Source organism: Ochotona princeps, chromosome 8, assembly GCF_030435755.1.
Source record: "Ochotona princeps isolate mOchPri1 chromosome 8, mOchPri1.hap1, whole genome shotgun sequence".
Classification (NCBI taxonomy): Eukaryota; Metazoa; Chordata; class Mammalia; order Lagomorpha; family Ochotonidae; genus Ochotona; species Ochotona princeps.
The window spans coordinates 51,385,821-51,403,372 of record NC_080839.1 but is presented as its reverse complement, the minus strand read 5'-3'; the positions used below and the strand labels follow the sequence as shown (position 1 = coordinate 51,403,372).

Sequence of the window (17,552 nt, the reverse complement as noted above, 5' to 3'; positions counted from 1 at the left end):
TCCTCAGTGGAAAAGATGGTGCAGTAGATGGCATGCCCAGATGCACATGGAGGATGTGGCAGTTCACTGGGGCCTGCAGAGGACATCTAGTACCATAGCAGAGGAAGGAGAGCAGAACAATTTGGACAACTATCCCAGCCAAGTGTTGACAGCAAATATCTGGGCAAATGGAGACTCTAAGGTGAACCATGTCAGCCAATACTGTGGATTTTGGAAGGATTTCCTCATCCTTGGATCAGTGAGATTGACAGGATTTCAACTATTGAAGCCACTTAAGCAGAACCGTCAAAGCATGTTCTACACTGGGAACCCTGGGATGACATTGGTTGGCTGTTGCCCATCCTCAGATACTAAGCCGGTTGGAAGGCTGGGTATATAGCTTCTCCCCTTATCTCTTCCTTTCCCGCAGAAACAAGAGGAAGAAACAGAACATTTGAAAATGGTCTCACCCACCTTCCCCTAACTCTCAATCCTTCCCACCCTGATCAACTATGTAAACATCATCAAAAATAACTAAAATTAAATCTTAAAAAGACCAATGCTATTCCTAATGCTAAGTTCACAGGCTTGCTGTGATGTTGAAATGGATAAGGCACATGAATCACCTGTCCATGAAACCTGTCAAGAGTAGGATCCCAGCGAATGAGATGCATTACAGAGCAAAAAAATCATCATCCTAGAAGAGACAGAGCTTATACAGCCAAAACACTAGGGAAAATAGTATTGGAGGTGTTTTGGGTAGTTAACTAAAGGTTATATTTTTCAATTTTGGAATGTTTGCAGGAGTACTTATGTTTCTTAGTCCAAATAAATATTCCATTTAACCTAATTTTGTATTTGTAACTTTCTAATTAATGTTTACTTAAAAGAGCTCAGTAAATTGTAAAAACCTAGGTCCCCCACATTGTGGATGTTTACATTCAGAGAACCCGTGTGCATCAATATACCAAAGCACGTTCTTATTGAATCAACCTACGGCATAGACTGTTTGTTGCATTTGGACACAAAAGAGCAGTATCATAATTGAGACTGTCTCCAGTGGTTAAGTGATTACGCCTAACCTTTACAGATATGCAGACGCCTACAACAGAGGACACTTTAGGAAAACATTTAATGTTGAAGAAATAAGAAGCTTTACACTTGGCTTTGTGACCAGTTACCACACAGTAGGGCAATCAGATGAATTACAGAGCTAATCCCCACCCACCAGAAAAATAAATTTAGATTTTTAGAAAGGAGGTCTACTGCAAGAACGTTGACCAATCTTTTCAACCATTTAATTTCTGTAATCTTTATCTCACCTTTCCCTCTTTTCTGCCAACTTTCTCCAGTGAGTCCCTTCTGTTTTAACCCAGCCCTTCACTACGGTACAGTGCAACTTAACCCCTGGGCATTTCACTATTCCTTTTAATAGTTAATCTGCACAATCAAGTCTCAGGAGGGACTTGGTGTAGGGAAGTCTTCCTAGGCGGGAGATCAGCAGCTGGGAGAGGGTAGGAAGTTGAAGGCTGTGGATACTTAACACGCCTTGGTCACAAGTGCAGCCCTCCTATTTGTAAATTATAAAGGGAAGTCTAATGAGATAACCTGAGTCCTGTGGCGTTGGGACTGGCACCCAGGCTCACTTCACTTTGAAATCAGGCTTATTACCGGTGCCTGCTGAGCAATCCTACCATGGTGGCTATTCACTCTTGGCGGAAGCACTGGGGGCATATGGAAGGAAGCTTAAGTTTAGTGCTGTTTCTAGCAGGTTCTATGACCTTGACTGCGGCAAGGGCTTTCTAAAGCTCATTGTTCTTGTTGGGCAAGATGAACTCTTGGGGCCTATCCAATACCAAGTCTTTCCTTCTCAGCCGTCCCGGGATCAGCTGCTCAACAAGCCTCTTCTCTAATTGTTCTCTCACCTGACCATGAGGAAGAACGCAGTCAGGGAAGAAGGGCCCTCCTCTCTTGGTTGCCTTCAAGCGTCCTTGTAGGACACAAAGGATGGCCATCTCCTTTGAAGGATTCCAGACCTGGGCTGTGCAGCCTCCCCCAGGGCTGCGAGGGGAGAAACCTGCCCCACACCCCCAAACACCTGAGTATCTTAAGACATAGGTTCTTCCTTACCCCCCACTCATTCGGAACCCGCTTCAAGACCCAAGCCCTGGGCCCGCAGCAGGCCCAGCGCGCAAGCGCAGTCGCCAGCCCGGCGCGAAGCCGGCGGACACGGAGGCCGCGCCAAGGTGAGAGGGAAGGGTCGACCAGACTCCGCCCCGCCCCGTCACGTGGGAGGCGGAGTCGGAAGCGTGACGGCGTGCGCGGGGGGCGGGGCGCGGCGCTCGCTGCTGCTGCTTTGGGAGGGAGGCCGGGCAGGCGGCGGAGCGGCGCGGCTCTCAACCTGACGGGGAAGTGGCCCGGCGGCGGCCGCGGACAGCCCCGAGGCGGACGGGCGGACGGACGGGCGGACGGACGGGCGACGGAGGCGGGGTCCGGGAGGCGAGGCGGGCGGCCTAGAGAGCGAGCGGGTCAGGCTTCGCGTCGGCCGCGCTGTCGGGTCGCTGAATGAAGTGCCTTCCCCGCTGAGCCCCGAGCCCGGCGCTTCCCCCCCCCCCCCCGCAAGATGGACGGTTTCGCCGGCAGCCTCGGTGAGTACGGCGGGAGAGTGCTGCCGTCTCCCGCGCAGGGAGCCAGCCCCGCGCCCTCCACACGCCGCCGGCGGGGGCCCTGCTCTCCACCCCGCCCCTCGGGGTGGCCGCCGTCCCCGGCACATGTTCCCTTGGAGGCTCCGGGGGACGGAGGGCCCCTCCCCCAGCCCCAGCCCTCCTCGGAGCCGGACCCTGCTTCCTTTCTTCGCAGAGCCCCCTCTAGTGTGTGTGGGTGTGTGGGTGTGTGGGTGTTGGGGGGGCTCTCCTTCCTCCCAAGGGAGCCGCTTCCTCCTCTCTTCGAGAGGCCCCAAAGGGCCGGTGCACCCTTCCCGGTACACTTGGGGCCCCTTTGCCCTCCCATCCCCCAGACCCTTTTTTTTTTCCCCAGGCTTGGGATAAGATTTCTTTTAATCCAGAACCCTTCTCCAGAGTCAGCACTCCACCGCTGTCTGCATGAACCCGAGCTCTCTTTCCGAGTGGGGCAGTCCTGTGACTCCCGTGTCGGGCAGGCAGCCCCCCCCCCCCATTCCCTCGTTAGGAAGGGCCTCCCTCCCCCTCGGTCTTCACGTTACATTTGGAGTGGCTGACCACTTCCCTTCACCGCCCGCTTCCCCCCCCCCCGCCCCCCCCCCCGCTTCCCTGAGCGTTTGGCAGCAGCGGAAAGACCCAGAGGTACCGAAGCATCATTTGCTGAACCTAGGGAAGGAAGAGGTGCATCCGTGTGGGGGGACCCTCTTAAGAGTGAAAGCAGAAGTGATTTCTGGCTCCCGCATGCCTGCTGGGGAGCAAGTCATCCGGCCCAGCGAATCCATAAGAAAGGGGGCCTCTGTCAGGGAAAGAAAGGATTCTCCATTTTTGGAATTATGTTGTCTTTGTGGACCGGAGAAAGGCAAGGGGTTATTAATTGAGTAGAAGTATCTTTTTCGGTGTTCCCGAAGTGTACCCGAATAAAGGTGCTGATTTTTGTGCTGGCTGTAGGTTATCAGAATTCCAGGCCGGTAATCAGTGGCCATAATAACCTGTGTCTGGAATTACTATTCTTTGAGGCCCCTGGAATCTGGTTACTGCAAGTATTTAGCCCAACTGTTAAGATTGGTGAGAGAAACAGTTTCTGCGTTGACTGATATCGCGGTTATGTGGTACAGCTGCTCCTGGGTTTGTAGTCTGAGTCTTTTCTGTAGCAAGAATAGCAAGGCTTTCTGTTGCGTTTCTAAAGCCGTAGTTGATGAATGTTCATGGATCAGTGGATGGTCCAGCCATAGCACGTATTTTTAATCTACTCTGATAATATTGGAGTTAGGTGGGTCTTTTTTTCAAATCTGAAATAAAAGAGTGGGTAGAAGAGCAAGGAGCCCATTATAGATATTCAGTAATAGGATAGGTGGTTTTGGCTCCGACTTGGGAATCCAAAAATGCTGTTATAGTTCTCTGATGATGGGAATCCTAAAATGGGAGGCTGGTGAGAGTGTTTCCTTCCCAAAGGCACCTGTTGCCCATTGTCTGACCTGTGATGTTTTGTAATTCCTTCCATAGTGAGGTGGTTTCATTCTTCGACTGTTTTGGAGAGGGTCAGCTGTTCATTGGTTCTTTTTTAACTTCGTACCTGGGTGACTTGTTCTGTGTGTCCACTCAAGTGATTATCTGTGAGGTCAGGAACTGAGTGGGGGCTATCTTTGAAGCTATCATAACTACTGCGTTGGCTCCACTACCTGAAAAATGAATGGGATTACTGCTACCTTCTAGAAGATTCCCTGAGGCTTGAACTTCTCTGTTTTGAGTATCTTTTTCAACAGTTGGAGTACTTTATTGCGAAGCAGTGGATATGCTTTAAGTAACTTTATTCCTTCTTAACCAATTCGTGAAGCAGTTGATGAAAGAGAATGAAAAATGATGGTGAATTGCAGTTGGGGATTCCGTTCCTTCCCCTCCTCCCCATAAAGAACAATATAGCTGACCCTAATGTTAGATTTTAAAAATGATAGCATCAATTTAAGTGAACCTTTTTCTTTCTTTAGATAATGAGATTGGTCAGGGCCAGGGCTCCGCCTCCCGGTGAGCCCGGGAGGAAATGGTTGCAGATGGTGCCTCTGGAACTGCCCGGAGGAGGATGCTCCTCAGCACCTCTGGGCTTTCTCTTTTTGTCCCCCTTGTGGGAATAAAAGGCCCCAGCTGAAACCTTCTCGGGTTGGGATGAGGGATGGCTAGTGCTGGTATGTTTTACTGGTAGCCTTTACCAGAGCAGCTCAGCTCTCGCCAAATGGCTTTCTTCTATTTCCTGCACTTCATTACTCTAGAACTTAGCGTTACATTGATCTTTATTTTATCATAGAGAAAGCCATGAGTATAAAGGCAAGCACTTGACTGTAGTAAATGTTTAAAAGCTTTTTTTTTTTAATCAAACAAGAATTTAAAGCATGCGAAGTTTTTTCTGGGGTTACAAATATTGAAAGCATTTATTCTCAAGAAATTGTACGTGTGGGTGTCCTTTTACATACTAGATATGTTCTTGAAAAATTGTAAGAAAGCATTTTTCTAAGCAGAAAAGTAGAGTGCTTCCTAAACAATGATTCTAGAAAAGCGGATTATTTAAGTTAATCCTGTGATGAATTCATTTTGTAAAATGAGAAGCTTAAAATTCATACTGTGACCTTGCTTGTTGAGTGATACAGAAACCAGCATTTTATATATATTTTATAAAAAGTCTGATGGCAATTAGGACTAATTTTTTTTTAAAAATCACAATGAGGAATGTTAGGTGATTGGCCATTTTATAACTGCCGCACTGAAGTTACATAGATGAGTTATTTTTTTCTGTAACAACAATTGAAGGGTGCCTTTAATCTCTGCAGTTGCTAAATTTCTAGCACCTTGGCTGGCAGGTGTTTGTGCTCTGGAATTTCCCTTAGGTGTGTCATTTAGTTCATAAACTATGGTCATTTCAAAGGGTAATACTTTGGAAATAATTTCTTTAAACTTAGTTGGGGGAAAGTACCTCAAATTATTTTGATGTCTGTGTTCAAATCACTACATACATAAACACAAAATGTACTCTGTGTATGTGTTTGAGAGGCAGAGAGATTGGGAAAGAGAAAGGCATGCATGCCCTGATTTGCTCCTAAAAAAGCCCACCATGCCCTTAGTTTGTGATCTAGAAACAGTTCAGATCTCATAGGTGGGTGATGGGGCCCAGCTACCCAAGTGCTCACCTTCTGTCTCCCAGGCTCTGCATTACCAGGAACCTGGAATCCGAAGCCCCTGCATGGAACACAGAAACTTAACCAGCATCATAACTGTGAGGCCAAATGCCTGTCTTAGACAGTTTATTTTCAAAATCAGACCTATGTGCAAAAGTGGGAGGCTATTGATATACCTTTTCTTAGTGATTTTCCCAAGTTAAAGGTTGGGTGCATTCATAATTTGTCCTTATTTAACATTTATTTTTCATAATAAAAGTATTTTAAGATTTTCATACTTGAATTGTCCTAGAAGTTACATATTAAAGAAAGTATACAGCAATAACATCTTAACTTTTTCTGCCTCAAAAATTAAAATACAAACTTCCTTCCCCTCCACCCCAAAATTGTAGTAAGTGAAATTGTAGAGTTAGTCTATAAGAAATGTAACATTTTAAGTATAAACGTGAATAAATAACAGTATGCTTCAGCATGTGACATGTTGTAAGAAATCAACATTTTTAATATTACCATATTAGAACTGTAATTTTTTAAAAGATTTATTTATTTGAAAGAGGGACAGAAACAGAGGTTTTACATCCACTGGTTCACTTCCCAGCCAGTTGCGGGGCAGGACTGGGCCAGGCTGGAAGTGGAGCAGCCAGCTTGAACCAGTGCTCCAACTTGTTGGGATGCTGGTGTTGCTGGTAAATCATTGTGCCACAGCCCGGCCCCAGAATTACTTGTTTTTGTTTATTTGAAAAGCAGAGAGAACTGTGGTTTCTTTTCACACATGTGGTTTTGTTTACTTGAAGAAACAATGTGCTATATGTGAATTGTCAGTATTACTATTAGTCTGAGCATTCTTTAAATATTTACTTAAAATTGCTTTTCATGCAATAAAATTTTGGGGGAGATTTTTCTTTTAATTTCTTAATTGATTGCCTTTTGAAAGGCTGAAAGTAGGCTTAAGTAACAAGATGACATGGTTACTAAGTAACTCTTAAATAGTATATAACCAGAGCAGAGTGGTTAACATGTTTCAGCTTAAAACTTCTATGGTCCAGCATTGTGCCTGTTGTCCTTTAGGGAAGGACAAATAAAGCCATGCCTCCTGCCTCATAGGAGCTTACTGTCTACTTTAAATAGGCATCTACTGATGTTTGTTACTGAGTCTAAATAAAATACCAAAAATAGAGAAGCACCGGTTCTAAATGCTGTGCTATTTATCAAATAATTTTTGAGAGATCATTTGAGGGTTGCCAGCTTTATCTGTTTGGAGCCTGGCTTTTAAAAATGGAACTATATAGCAATTCAAATTCTAGATAATAATGTTACTGGGTCTTTTTCTTTCTTATGTGTAAGTTTCCGGAATGTGTAGAAACTATTAATTTTATGTGTGGCAGTCCATTTTTATAACATGTAAAAACTTCAGTGTTTGCTCATGAAAAATTTGGAAACATTTTAAAGTAGATGGTCTCTGTTTCCCTTCCTTTCACAATGTCTTTCAGATAAGTAAATAATTTTTAAAAATTAAGTGGATAGATTTTTTAAAAGTTTAAATAATAGTTCATTTAATTAGTTATTACCTGACTGTCCAAGATTTCTGAATCTATTGTGTTTCTCTGAATGTGCTCCTTCATCCTATAATTCTAGCTCTGTTAGACTATAATTCCTTGATTTTACTTGTTGCCTTATAGTTTAAAAGGAGATTTCACCTCAGCCTATATACTAACCTTGGGAAATAAATTACTGTGTCAGGCATTGTATGATTTTAATTTTTAAAGGCTCTTTTAATTAGCGGTTTGTTTTTTTGAATGGGGACTAATTTGTGGGACTTATTATTCATAATCTTTTTAAAAAAAAATTATTGAAAAGGCACATTTACAGAGAGAAGGAGAGACAAAGATCCTCTGTCAAGTGGCTCACTCCCAAAGTGGCTGCAACAACTGGAGCTGGCCTAACCTGAAGTCAGGAACCATGAGCTGCTTCCGGGTCTCCTGTGCGAGTGCAGGGTCCCAAGGTTTTTGGATCATCTTCTGTTGCTTTCCCAGGCTACAAGCAGGGAGCTGGAAGAGAAGTGGAATAGCCAGGACATGAACTGGCAGCCAGGACATGAACCAGCACCCGTATAGAATCCCGGAGGATGAGAGGTGAGGATTTAAACACTGAGCTGTTGCACTGGGCCCATCCATAAGTTTTTTTTTTTTTAAAGATTTATTCATTTTATTACAAAGTCAGATATACAGAGAGGAGAGACAGAGGAAGATCTTCCGTCCGATGATTCACTCAAGTGAGCCGCAACAGGCCGATGCGCGCCAATCCGAAGCCAGGAACCTGGAACCTCTTAGGGTCTACCACGCGGGTGCAGGGTCCCAATGCATTGGGCCGTCCTCAACTGCTTTCCCAGGTCACAAGCAGGGAGCTGGATGGGAAGTGAAGCTGCCGGGATTAGAACCGGCGCCCATATGGGATCCTGGGGCTTTCAAGGTGAGGACTTTAGCCGCTAGGCCACGCCGCCGGGCCCATCCATAATAGTTTTAAATAAGAAAAGCATAAGGCAAAAAAAAAATTAGAAAATAAATGTCCTTTTCTCCATAATATGAGTTACCTTTAGTATATATGTAACTTATTTTAAGATGCTAATTTAGTTTTTTTTCCTTTGCCTAGGTTTTAATAATCAAAATCATACTGTAGACATAATTTGTGTTATTTCGTCCTTTTTATTGGATACCAGCCTTTTTCTTCTAAATTTGTGTGTGTGTATATATGTATTTTGATGAAATCCAGTATTGTCCTACTGCATTATTCCGTTATTGACTCTTCCAAACCTACTGGTACATCAAATCTAGCAGACCTGAACTTGAGTCTGCACGTCTCTTCTAAGCTTAATTCCTTCTTTCTCACTGACTGTGTCAATCAGCCTTGAAATCCAGAACCATTTGAGTCCTTGCTATTTTTGCTTACCACATTAAAATCTCTTCTAAGACTTGTCAATTCTTGTCACCTTTTCTCATCTTTACTTTACTCTTCCACCACCGTGGTTCAAATACTTAATGTTCCATGCCTGGATTATTGCATAGCCTCAAGAATCTCCACCTGTTTAGTTCATTTTGTACAGAGCCTTCAGATTCTTCTTCTGAAGCTATGCTTTGATTGTGCCTCTTCATGTCATGACTAGATAAATTCAAACACCTTAGCCTTATTCTGAAGTCTGTTATCTCTTTCTGTTGTCTTTCTACATGTCCTGGTTAAAAGGAGCCATGTTTTGTTCAAAATTGAGTTGACCAACTTTTCATCCTTGTCTTCAGTTTCATTAACCTTCCAGACCCAATTCAAATGTTGTTTCCCTTCTGAAAATTCTTCCATATTCATCTCTCTCGTTCCTGTCTGAAAGTAGTAACCCTTGAACCTTTGCAAGCACTTACCAGAGAAGGTCCCTTCCTATAGCTCAAAGATAGAAGTAATTGTTACAAATCTTAAAATTATTTGAACTATTTCCCTAAGGTAATATAAACTTGTTGAAAGCTGAAATTCTTATCTGTTTTTGAAATGACACAGTGGAGATTTCATGATCCATTAAAATTTGGAGGAAAAAAATTAGGACTAGTAGGTAGTTGGCTTCACTTTAACGTGCCATTTTATGGTTTTGGATATTGAAGAGCAAACATAATACATAATCTCAGAATAAATATTTTAAAAGCTATTTAAAAATGTAAAGAACTCATGTTTATGTGTTTTTTTTCAATTTGGAATGAGTGAAAATGTTTCTGACTTTATTGAGAATTTGGTAAAAAATTCTGTGCCAGGGCCCTGTGCTAAAGTCCTTGCTTTGCATGGGACAGGATCCCATGTGGTTGCCCGTTCATATCCTGTTGCTCCACTTCCCTTCCAGCTTTCTGCTGGTGGCCTGGGAAAGCAGCAGAGGATGGCCCAAAGCCTTGGGACCCTGTACCTGGGTGGAAGAACTGAGGAAGTTCCTGGCTTTTGGCTTTGAATTGGCTCAACTCTGGCTGTCCTGGCTGCTTTGGGAGTGAACCAGTGGATGGAAGATCTTGCTCTCTGTCTCTCCTTCTCGCTGTAAAATCTGACTTTCCAATAAAAATAAATATATCTTAAAAAAAAAAAAACCTGTGGCAGTTTCTGGAGTAGAATTTTTAAGTGCAAGTCACGTGCATGACTGATTCAATGGATTTTGAAGTTTAGTAGTGACCAACATTAGAATGAGAAGAAAAGATGTGTTAATGCTGTTCCTAGTGGAAACTGTGTCGCATGGGTTTTGTTTTTTGTTGGTTTCATCTCTTCAAAATGCTTTCTTCTGATTAAATCATTCAGTGACTTGTAGATCGATCATACAGTAGCATCATTTTTTTTTTTTAAGATTTATTCATTTTTATTACAGCCAGATATACACAGAGGAGGAGAGACAGAGAGGAAGATCTTCCAGCCGATGTTTCACTCCCCAAGTGAGCCGCAACGGGCCGATGCACGCTGATCCGAAGCCGGGAACCAGGAACCTCTTCCGGGTCTCCCACGCGGGTGCAGGGTCCCAATGCATTGGGCCATCCTCGACTGCTTTCCCATGCCACAAGCAGGGAGCTGGATGGGAAGTGGAGCTGCTGGGATTAGAACCGGCGCCCATATGGGATCCCGGGGCTTTCAAGGCGAGGACTTTAGCCGCTAGGCCACGCCGCCAGGCCCCAGTAGCATCATTTTCTTCAAGAAGGTTCTTGATTTTTATTTCTTCAGCTACACGTTAGTCATTTAGTAGCATGTTATTTAACTTCATGGTGTTAATTTCTTTTTTTCTCCCGGATGTTGATTTTTGTTTTGTGGCTTTTCATTTAAGGGGATGTATACTAGCTGTGTAATGGAGACTGTCATGACTAGTAACATGTCATTTAACTTCATGGCATTGTAAATTTCTATTTTTCTATTGTTGATTTTGTATTATGACTTTTAAGGGGATGTATAGTAGCTGTGAAATGGAGACTAACACATCCAGATGTGAGGATACAATGTACTATGCATTTCTACTTCCAGACCAAGATGGACTTACAATGAAACTATTCAATGTATCTTGACAATAGGATGCTGGACTCTCTGCCATTGTCCATGCCTGCAATGATGGACATATGACTGTGTATGAACTATATTTTAGTAATGATATAGAGGAACTAGGTGGGGGAGAAGGAATTGGGGAGGGGGTAAGGGAAATGCCAGGAGCCTATGGAACTGTATCATAAAATGATAATAATAAAATGTCAAAAAATAATTTTCTGTGAAGCTTTTAATTTTTCCAATGATTTGTTTATTTTTATTGAAAAGTCAGATTTACAGAGAAGTGGAGACTGAAAGATCCTCCATCCATTGGTTCACTCTGCAAGTGGCCTCAATGGCCAGAGCTGTGCTAATCTGAAGGCAGGAGCCAAGACCACCTTCTGGGTCTTCCAGATGGGTGCAAAGCACAATGCTTTTGGGCCTTCTTCTGCTTTTCCAGGCCACAAGTGGGAAGTTGAGCAGCGGGGACAGGAACCAGCGTCCGCATGTGATGTTGGTACTTGAAGGAGAGGATTAGCCAATTGAGCGATTTCCATATGCTGTAAGCTTTTACTTTGTTAAAACTGTGTTTCCTTAGGTTGCTGTGTAAAGTTTCTTTTTTTGGGTCATACAATCAGATGACAGTTTTAGTAGCTAAATCCTATTTTTTAAAGACTAAATGTGAAGGTAGATTAGCAATTAGAAGAAATTACAGTGAATTGTGTGTCATGTTTTAGATTCTGAATTATTAAATGGTTAATATCAGTGTTAAAAATATAGCTGTAGAATCATTGTAATTCAAACAAGTTCATTATGTGATGTTATAAAATTGTTAGCATAGGATATGATATTTACTTTGCAAGAGGATTCTTTGTTCTTTTAGCTTCCCTGATTTGTGTGTTTCTTGATCAGCTCTCTACTTCTTTATTGGCTACTTAAAACTATTTAAAATCTACTCAGGCTTTAAGGGATGGCTCAGGTAACCCCTCCCCCCAAGCTGCTTCTGATTGTTCTATTCATATACACTCAAACTATTGCATTTTAATGTTCCTGAAAAGGAAGAGAGTGTTCTTGCCTAAGAGATCTGGGAGGCTAGCCAAAAGTTGAAGTCTACTTAATGTTAAAATTCATGATTACTCATATAAATAATTCATATATTTTGCAATCATACTGAAGCTTGGTTCAGACAGGAATAATTAGTATAAGATGATATGTGATGAGAGCAGGTCTTAAATGTATTGGGAGTTAGAGATAGACAGTACTCCCATCTGCTGATTCCCTAGATGCTTCCCTGGTCCTGCACTAGGTAGGGGTTGGGTCTTGTTGCAGCTGGAGCCATCACTGCTGTCTCTCCGGTACTGCACTAGCAGGAACTGGAATCAGGGCTTAAAGCCAAGCATGGAACCCAGCCACTCTGATCTGGGACATGGATGTTTTTTGCTACTGTATCAAAAACATTTTTAACAGCTACATATGGTGTACCTAGTTAGGTATTTTGATACATGTATATGGTGTTTAACTGGCATCTTAAGCCAAATACTTGGCCCTCACATTATCTTTTCATTCCATTAAGAAAAAAAATTGTGTATTTATTTATTTGAAAGGAAGAGAGGAAGAGATCTTCCATCTATTGGTTCACTCCTTAGATGACTACAACAGCCAGGTCAGAACCACACTGATTCTAGGAGCCAGGAACTCCATCTGGGTCTTTCATATGGGTGTCAGGGTTCCAAGCATTAGGGCCATTGTCTTCTGTCTTTCTAGGCACGTTAGCAGGGAGCTGAATTGAAAGTCAAGCAGTCAGGACACAAACCAGCACTCTGGTATCTTGAACTGGATTTCCAATATAGGATCCAATATAGAATTGCTCCACAGTTCAAGCTCCTTCCAGGTAATTTTTTGAAGCCTTCACATATTTGTTATTAGTTGCAAGGGGGAAAAAAAAAACCTCTGGGAATAATGATAAAATCAGACAACACCTTGAGTGTACAATGAAAGTAAACAACATTAGGAGCTCTGTGTGTTTCTAGATACAGTGTCCTGAGAAGGCCACATTATTTTTATTTTCTAGCTATGAATGTTTTGCCTGAATCTACTTACGAGGAAACATGGATCTCCAAATGGGAAACATTCCTATTTAAAAGACAGGGATGCTGCTTTTTTTTTTTTTTAAAGATCTCCATCTTGTGGTTCATTCTTCCAAATTCCTGCATAACTGGAAATGACCCAGACCAAAACTAGGAGCCAGACATCCTGAAACTCCCACATAGATGACAGGGAGCCAAGTGCTTGACCATCATTCTCCCAGAATGTGCATTACCAGGGTGATGGAATGGGTAGTGGAGCCCATACTGGAACCTGGACCCTAAGATGTGAGATGCAGGCATCCTGAGTGCTGTTTGAACTGAACTGTTAGTCCCTGTGTGTGGTTGTACTTAACACTAATATTATGAAGATAGAAGGGTTGTGGGTGTGTTTTAGATTAAAGGAGACTAGAGAGATATGACAATTCCAAAGTCTGACTCTAGGCTGGATTTATTTTTTTTTAAAAACACTACTAGCTCTTTTTTTTTTTTTTAAGATTTTATTATTGGAAAGCCGGATATACAGAGAGGAGGAGAGACAGAGAGGAAGATCTTCCATCCGATGTTTCACTCCCCAGGTGAGCTGCAACGGGCCAGTGCGCGCCGATCCGAAGCCATGAACCAGGAACCTCTTCGGGTCTCCCACACGGGTGCAGGGTCCCAAAGCTTTGGGCCGTCCTCGACTGCTTTCCCATGCCACAAGCAGGGAGCTGGATGGGAAGTGGAGCTGCCGGGATTAGAACCGGCGCCCATGTGGGATCCCGGGGCGTTTAAGACGAGGACTTTTAGCCGCTAGGCCACGCCGCCGGGCCCCTAGGCTGGATTTTTTAATGTATATATTTAGTCATTTGAAAGGTGGAATAACAGAAATAAAGAGCCTTCGTCCACTGATTCACTTCCCAAATGCCTGTAGTAGCTGAGCTGGCCTAGGCAAAAATTAGAAACCTTCTGGGCCTTCCACTTGGGTTTCAGGGATCCAGTACTGGAGTCATTATTTACTGCCTGCTAAGGTGCATTAGCAGAAAGCTGCATTGGAACCAGAGGCACAGCACTCACCCCTGGACTGGATCTTATGTTAGAGGAAAAAAACAAAGATAGTGATTCACTTTGAAAAAGTGGAATATGGGAGGAAGATTAATGTTTGCATTAATGTTTAACTTACTGAAGTGGAAGATTATCCTAAATCTATGTAAAGTTAATACTTTTGGTCTTAGGAAATTCACACTGTAACTAGAGGTAAAAAATGACCTGATGTGTGAAACTTATAAAAAAAAAAAGATGCATTTATTTATTTGAAAGAGTTAGAGACAGAGAAATAGGTCTGCTGTTTCACTTTCCAAATGTCCTCCACAGCTGTGGCTGGGTATGTGCCAGGTCAGTGCCAGGAGCTTATTCCAGTCTCATGTAGGTGACAGAGGCCCAAACACCTGAGCCATCTTCTTTTGCTTTTTCAGGCCACTAGCAGGAAGCTGGATCAGAAGTGGAACAGCTGAGACATGAGCCATTCCATTAACCTTGTGGAATGCTGGCATTTTAGGCTGTGGTGCCACTTGCTCTGCCACAGCACCAGTCCCTGTAACTTACTCTTAAATGGTACCTAAAAAGTATGTAATATTTATGTGCTTTCTTCTTTTTATTTATTTGAACGTTAGAAAGACATGGGGGTTTCCCATGTGCTGGGTCATTCTCCTAAAGCTTGCTGTATTTGGGGCTGGGTGAGGCCAAAATAGGAGGGGAGAACACATTCCAGGTTTTCCATGTGGCTGGCAGTGACCCAAGTGCTTAAGTCATCATTTGCTACCTCCCACAGTGTATGTTAACAGAAAGCTGAGATCAGGAGCAGAGCTGGGACTCTAACCCAGGCACTTCCAATGTGGAAAGTGGTTGCCAAGTGCCATGTTATCCACTATGCCAAATGCCTGTGTCCACATATGTTTTATATATGTGAATGTAGTTAAACACACATGTAGTATATTTATGTGCAGAGGGAAGGAAAGTAGTGCATGCATGTGTACAAATATGAATGAAAGGTTAACAGCAGATGGATTTGGTAAAGCTGTGTGACTGTTCTTTTTTTTTTTTTTAAGGATTGATTTATTATTTGAAAGGCAGAGTAACAGAGAGAGGGAGAAGAGAGCTTTGATCTACTGGTTTACTGTTCAAATGCCAGCAACAGTTGGGCCTGGGCCAGGCTGAAGCCAGAAGCTAGGAACTGCATCCGGCTTGCATGTGGGTGGCAGGAATCCAAGTGCTTGAGCTATCTGCTGCTGCTTCAAGTGCATTAGCAGGAAGCTAGAGTGGAAAAGAAGATGGAAACTATCTCAGGCATTCTGATAAGGATGTTGGCAACTGAGCTGGTGGCTTTGTCTGTCACATCACAATGCCCATCCTTGTACTTTCCTTGTTCTTGAAGCTATTCTGTAAGCTTGAGATTCTCTTTAAATATTTCCTTAAAAATTCTAAACTTTGTTATATACACCATAATAGAGCATATAAAATTATGAAAGTGCCCTATATCCCAGAAAATTCCACTACAAGCTATTGAGATGAATCTGTGTATAAACCATTTCATGTCCTTTTCTCCTTAGTCCTGGTTTGACAAACCTGTCTCCGGGGCAGAGGTGTTTGGTTCAGACTTAGCTGATGGAAATGTCTCTTGAGTGTTTTAAAAATTAGAAATTTTGGGACCCGGCGCCGTGGCCTAGCAGCTAAAGTCCTCGCCTTGAAAGCCCCGGGATCCCATATGGGCGCCGGTTCTAATCCCGGCAGCTCCACTTCCCATCCAGTTCCCTGCTTGTGGCCTGGGAAAGCAGTTGAGGACGGCCCAAAGCCTTGGGACCCTGCACCCGTGTGGGAGACCCGAAGAGGTTCCAGGTTCCTGGCTTCGGATCGTTGCGCTCACTTGGGGAGTGAAACATCGAATGGAAGATCTTCCTCTCTCTCTCCTCCTCTCTGTATATCTGACTTTGTAATAAAATAAATAAATCTTAAAAAAAAAATTAGAAATTTCACAGAAAAATCTGAATCGTTGATTTCTCTTGTAAAATTGGAAGGCTCTGACAACTCTGTGCCCATATTCCAAGTGGTCTAAATTATAGGAAGGTAAACCAAGTGATATGTACAGTGAACATCCTAGACTGTTTCAGTTTTACCAAATTTTTTTTTTTAAAGACAGGGATGCTACATTTTTTTTTGTTTGGAAAAGATCTCCATCCTCTGGTTCACTCTTCCAAATTACATGTTTGTAGCCTTTACCTAATATGGGAAGTGGCGAGGATGTCTAGCTTCTTTGTGCAGATTAACAATTTCAGAGTTAAGGTTTTGCACTTAATCTAACACTTCTTGTTTATTTCTGTTGAATGAGGACTTTCTATATAACCGTATTGCAACTGAAAAAAAGGTAAATTTTTTAACAAGATTTATTTGAAAGTTGATGTTAGAGGGACAGGCAGACTGGTTCATTTCCTCAGATGGTCGCAAAGGTTGGGACTGAGGTAGGCTGAATCCAGAAGCCTAGAGTTTCATCTGGGTTTCCAACATGAGTGCAGGGACCTAAAATACTTGTTTATTCTTATTGGAAAGTAAGATATACAGAGAGGAGAGACAGAGAGGCAGATCTTCTGTCCACTGATTTACACCCCAAGTGTCTGCAATGGCCAGAACTGAGCTGATCCGAAACCAGGAGCCAGGAGTTTTCTCCAGGTCTGCCACGCAGTAGCAGGATCCAGGCTTTGGTCTGTCCTCAATGCTTTCCCAGGCCACAAGCCGGGAGCTGGATAGGAAGTGGGGCTGCTGGGATTAGAACTGGTACCCATGTTGGGATCCCAGTGTGTACAAGGTGAAGACTTTTAGGCTATTGTGCCAGGCCCAGGAAGTAAATTTTTTTTAAATGTTATTTATATATCATTTTCATTTTTTTGAATGTCAGTGACAGAAGATACCTGTAATCCTCTGGTTTACTCTCCAAATGTCCACGATAGCCAGGGCTGGGCCAGAATGAAGCCAGAAACTAGGAACTCCGTGTGAGTCTCCCATGTGGGTAGAAAGGGCCCAAGCACTTGAGCCATGTTCTGATGCCTTCTATATGAGCTTCTAAGAAATTCGATGGAAAGAGGAGTAGCTTTAATGGCTTGATATGCCCAGGAAGGGGTGAGAACACTTGGCTCCAGGAAGTAAATATTGATCTGTCTTCCTCAGACCCACTGTAGTTTCATTGTCTTAATAAGGGATCCAGTAAAAATTACATTTTTTATTTAGTTGTGTTTCTTTAGCTAACTGTAATTTGATGCAGTCCTTTTGTTTTTTGTTTGTTTTGGGGGGTTTTATGACCTTTACTCTTGAAAGATTACAGGCTAGTTGTTTTATAGTATGTCTCTAAACTTCATCTTTTCTCCTGCTTAAATTTACCTTAGATATCTTTGGCAGAAGTACCACAGAATTGAAGCTGTGTTTGTGCCCTTGCATCCTGTCAGGTGGCATGTAATTTTGATTTTTCTTACTACTTGTTAGATCCATTTTGGTAATTTTTAAGGTAACGTCTTATTAGGCTTCTCTGCTATAAAATCACTTTTTTAAAAAAAGATTTATTTATTTTATTACAAAGTCAGATACACAGAAAGGAGGAGAGA

General features: G+C 42.7%; 1 protein-coding gene across 4 annotated transcripts in view; it reads left to right on the top strand.

Moving 5' to 3' along the window:
* Positions 1–2,284: 2,284 nt before the first annotated feature.
* The window catches only part of EML4 (EMAP like 4), a 132,250-nt gene continuing 116,982 nt past the window's right edge, over positions 2,285–17,552 (top strand). For 2 of the 4 annotated variants that reach the window (XM_058668021.1, XM_058668020.1), the window contains exon 1: positions 2,285–2,627. In XM_058668021.1, the coding sequence (XP_058524004.1) occupies positions 2,603–2,627 (25 nt within the window). In that variant the 5' untranslated portion in view covers positions 2,285–2,602. The remainder of the gene's footprint in view (positions 2,628–17,552) is intronic. The other 2 variants (XM_058668019.1, XM_004582902.2) reach the window with 1 other exon arrangement.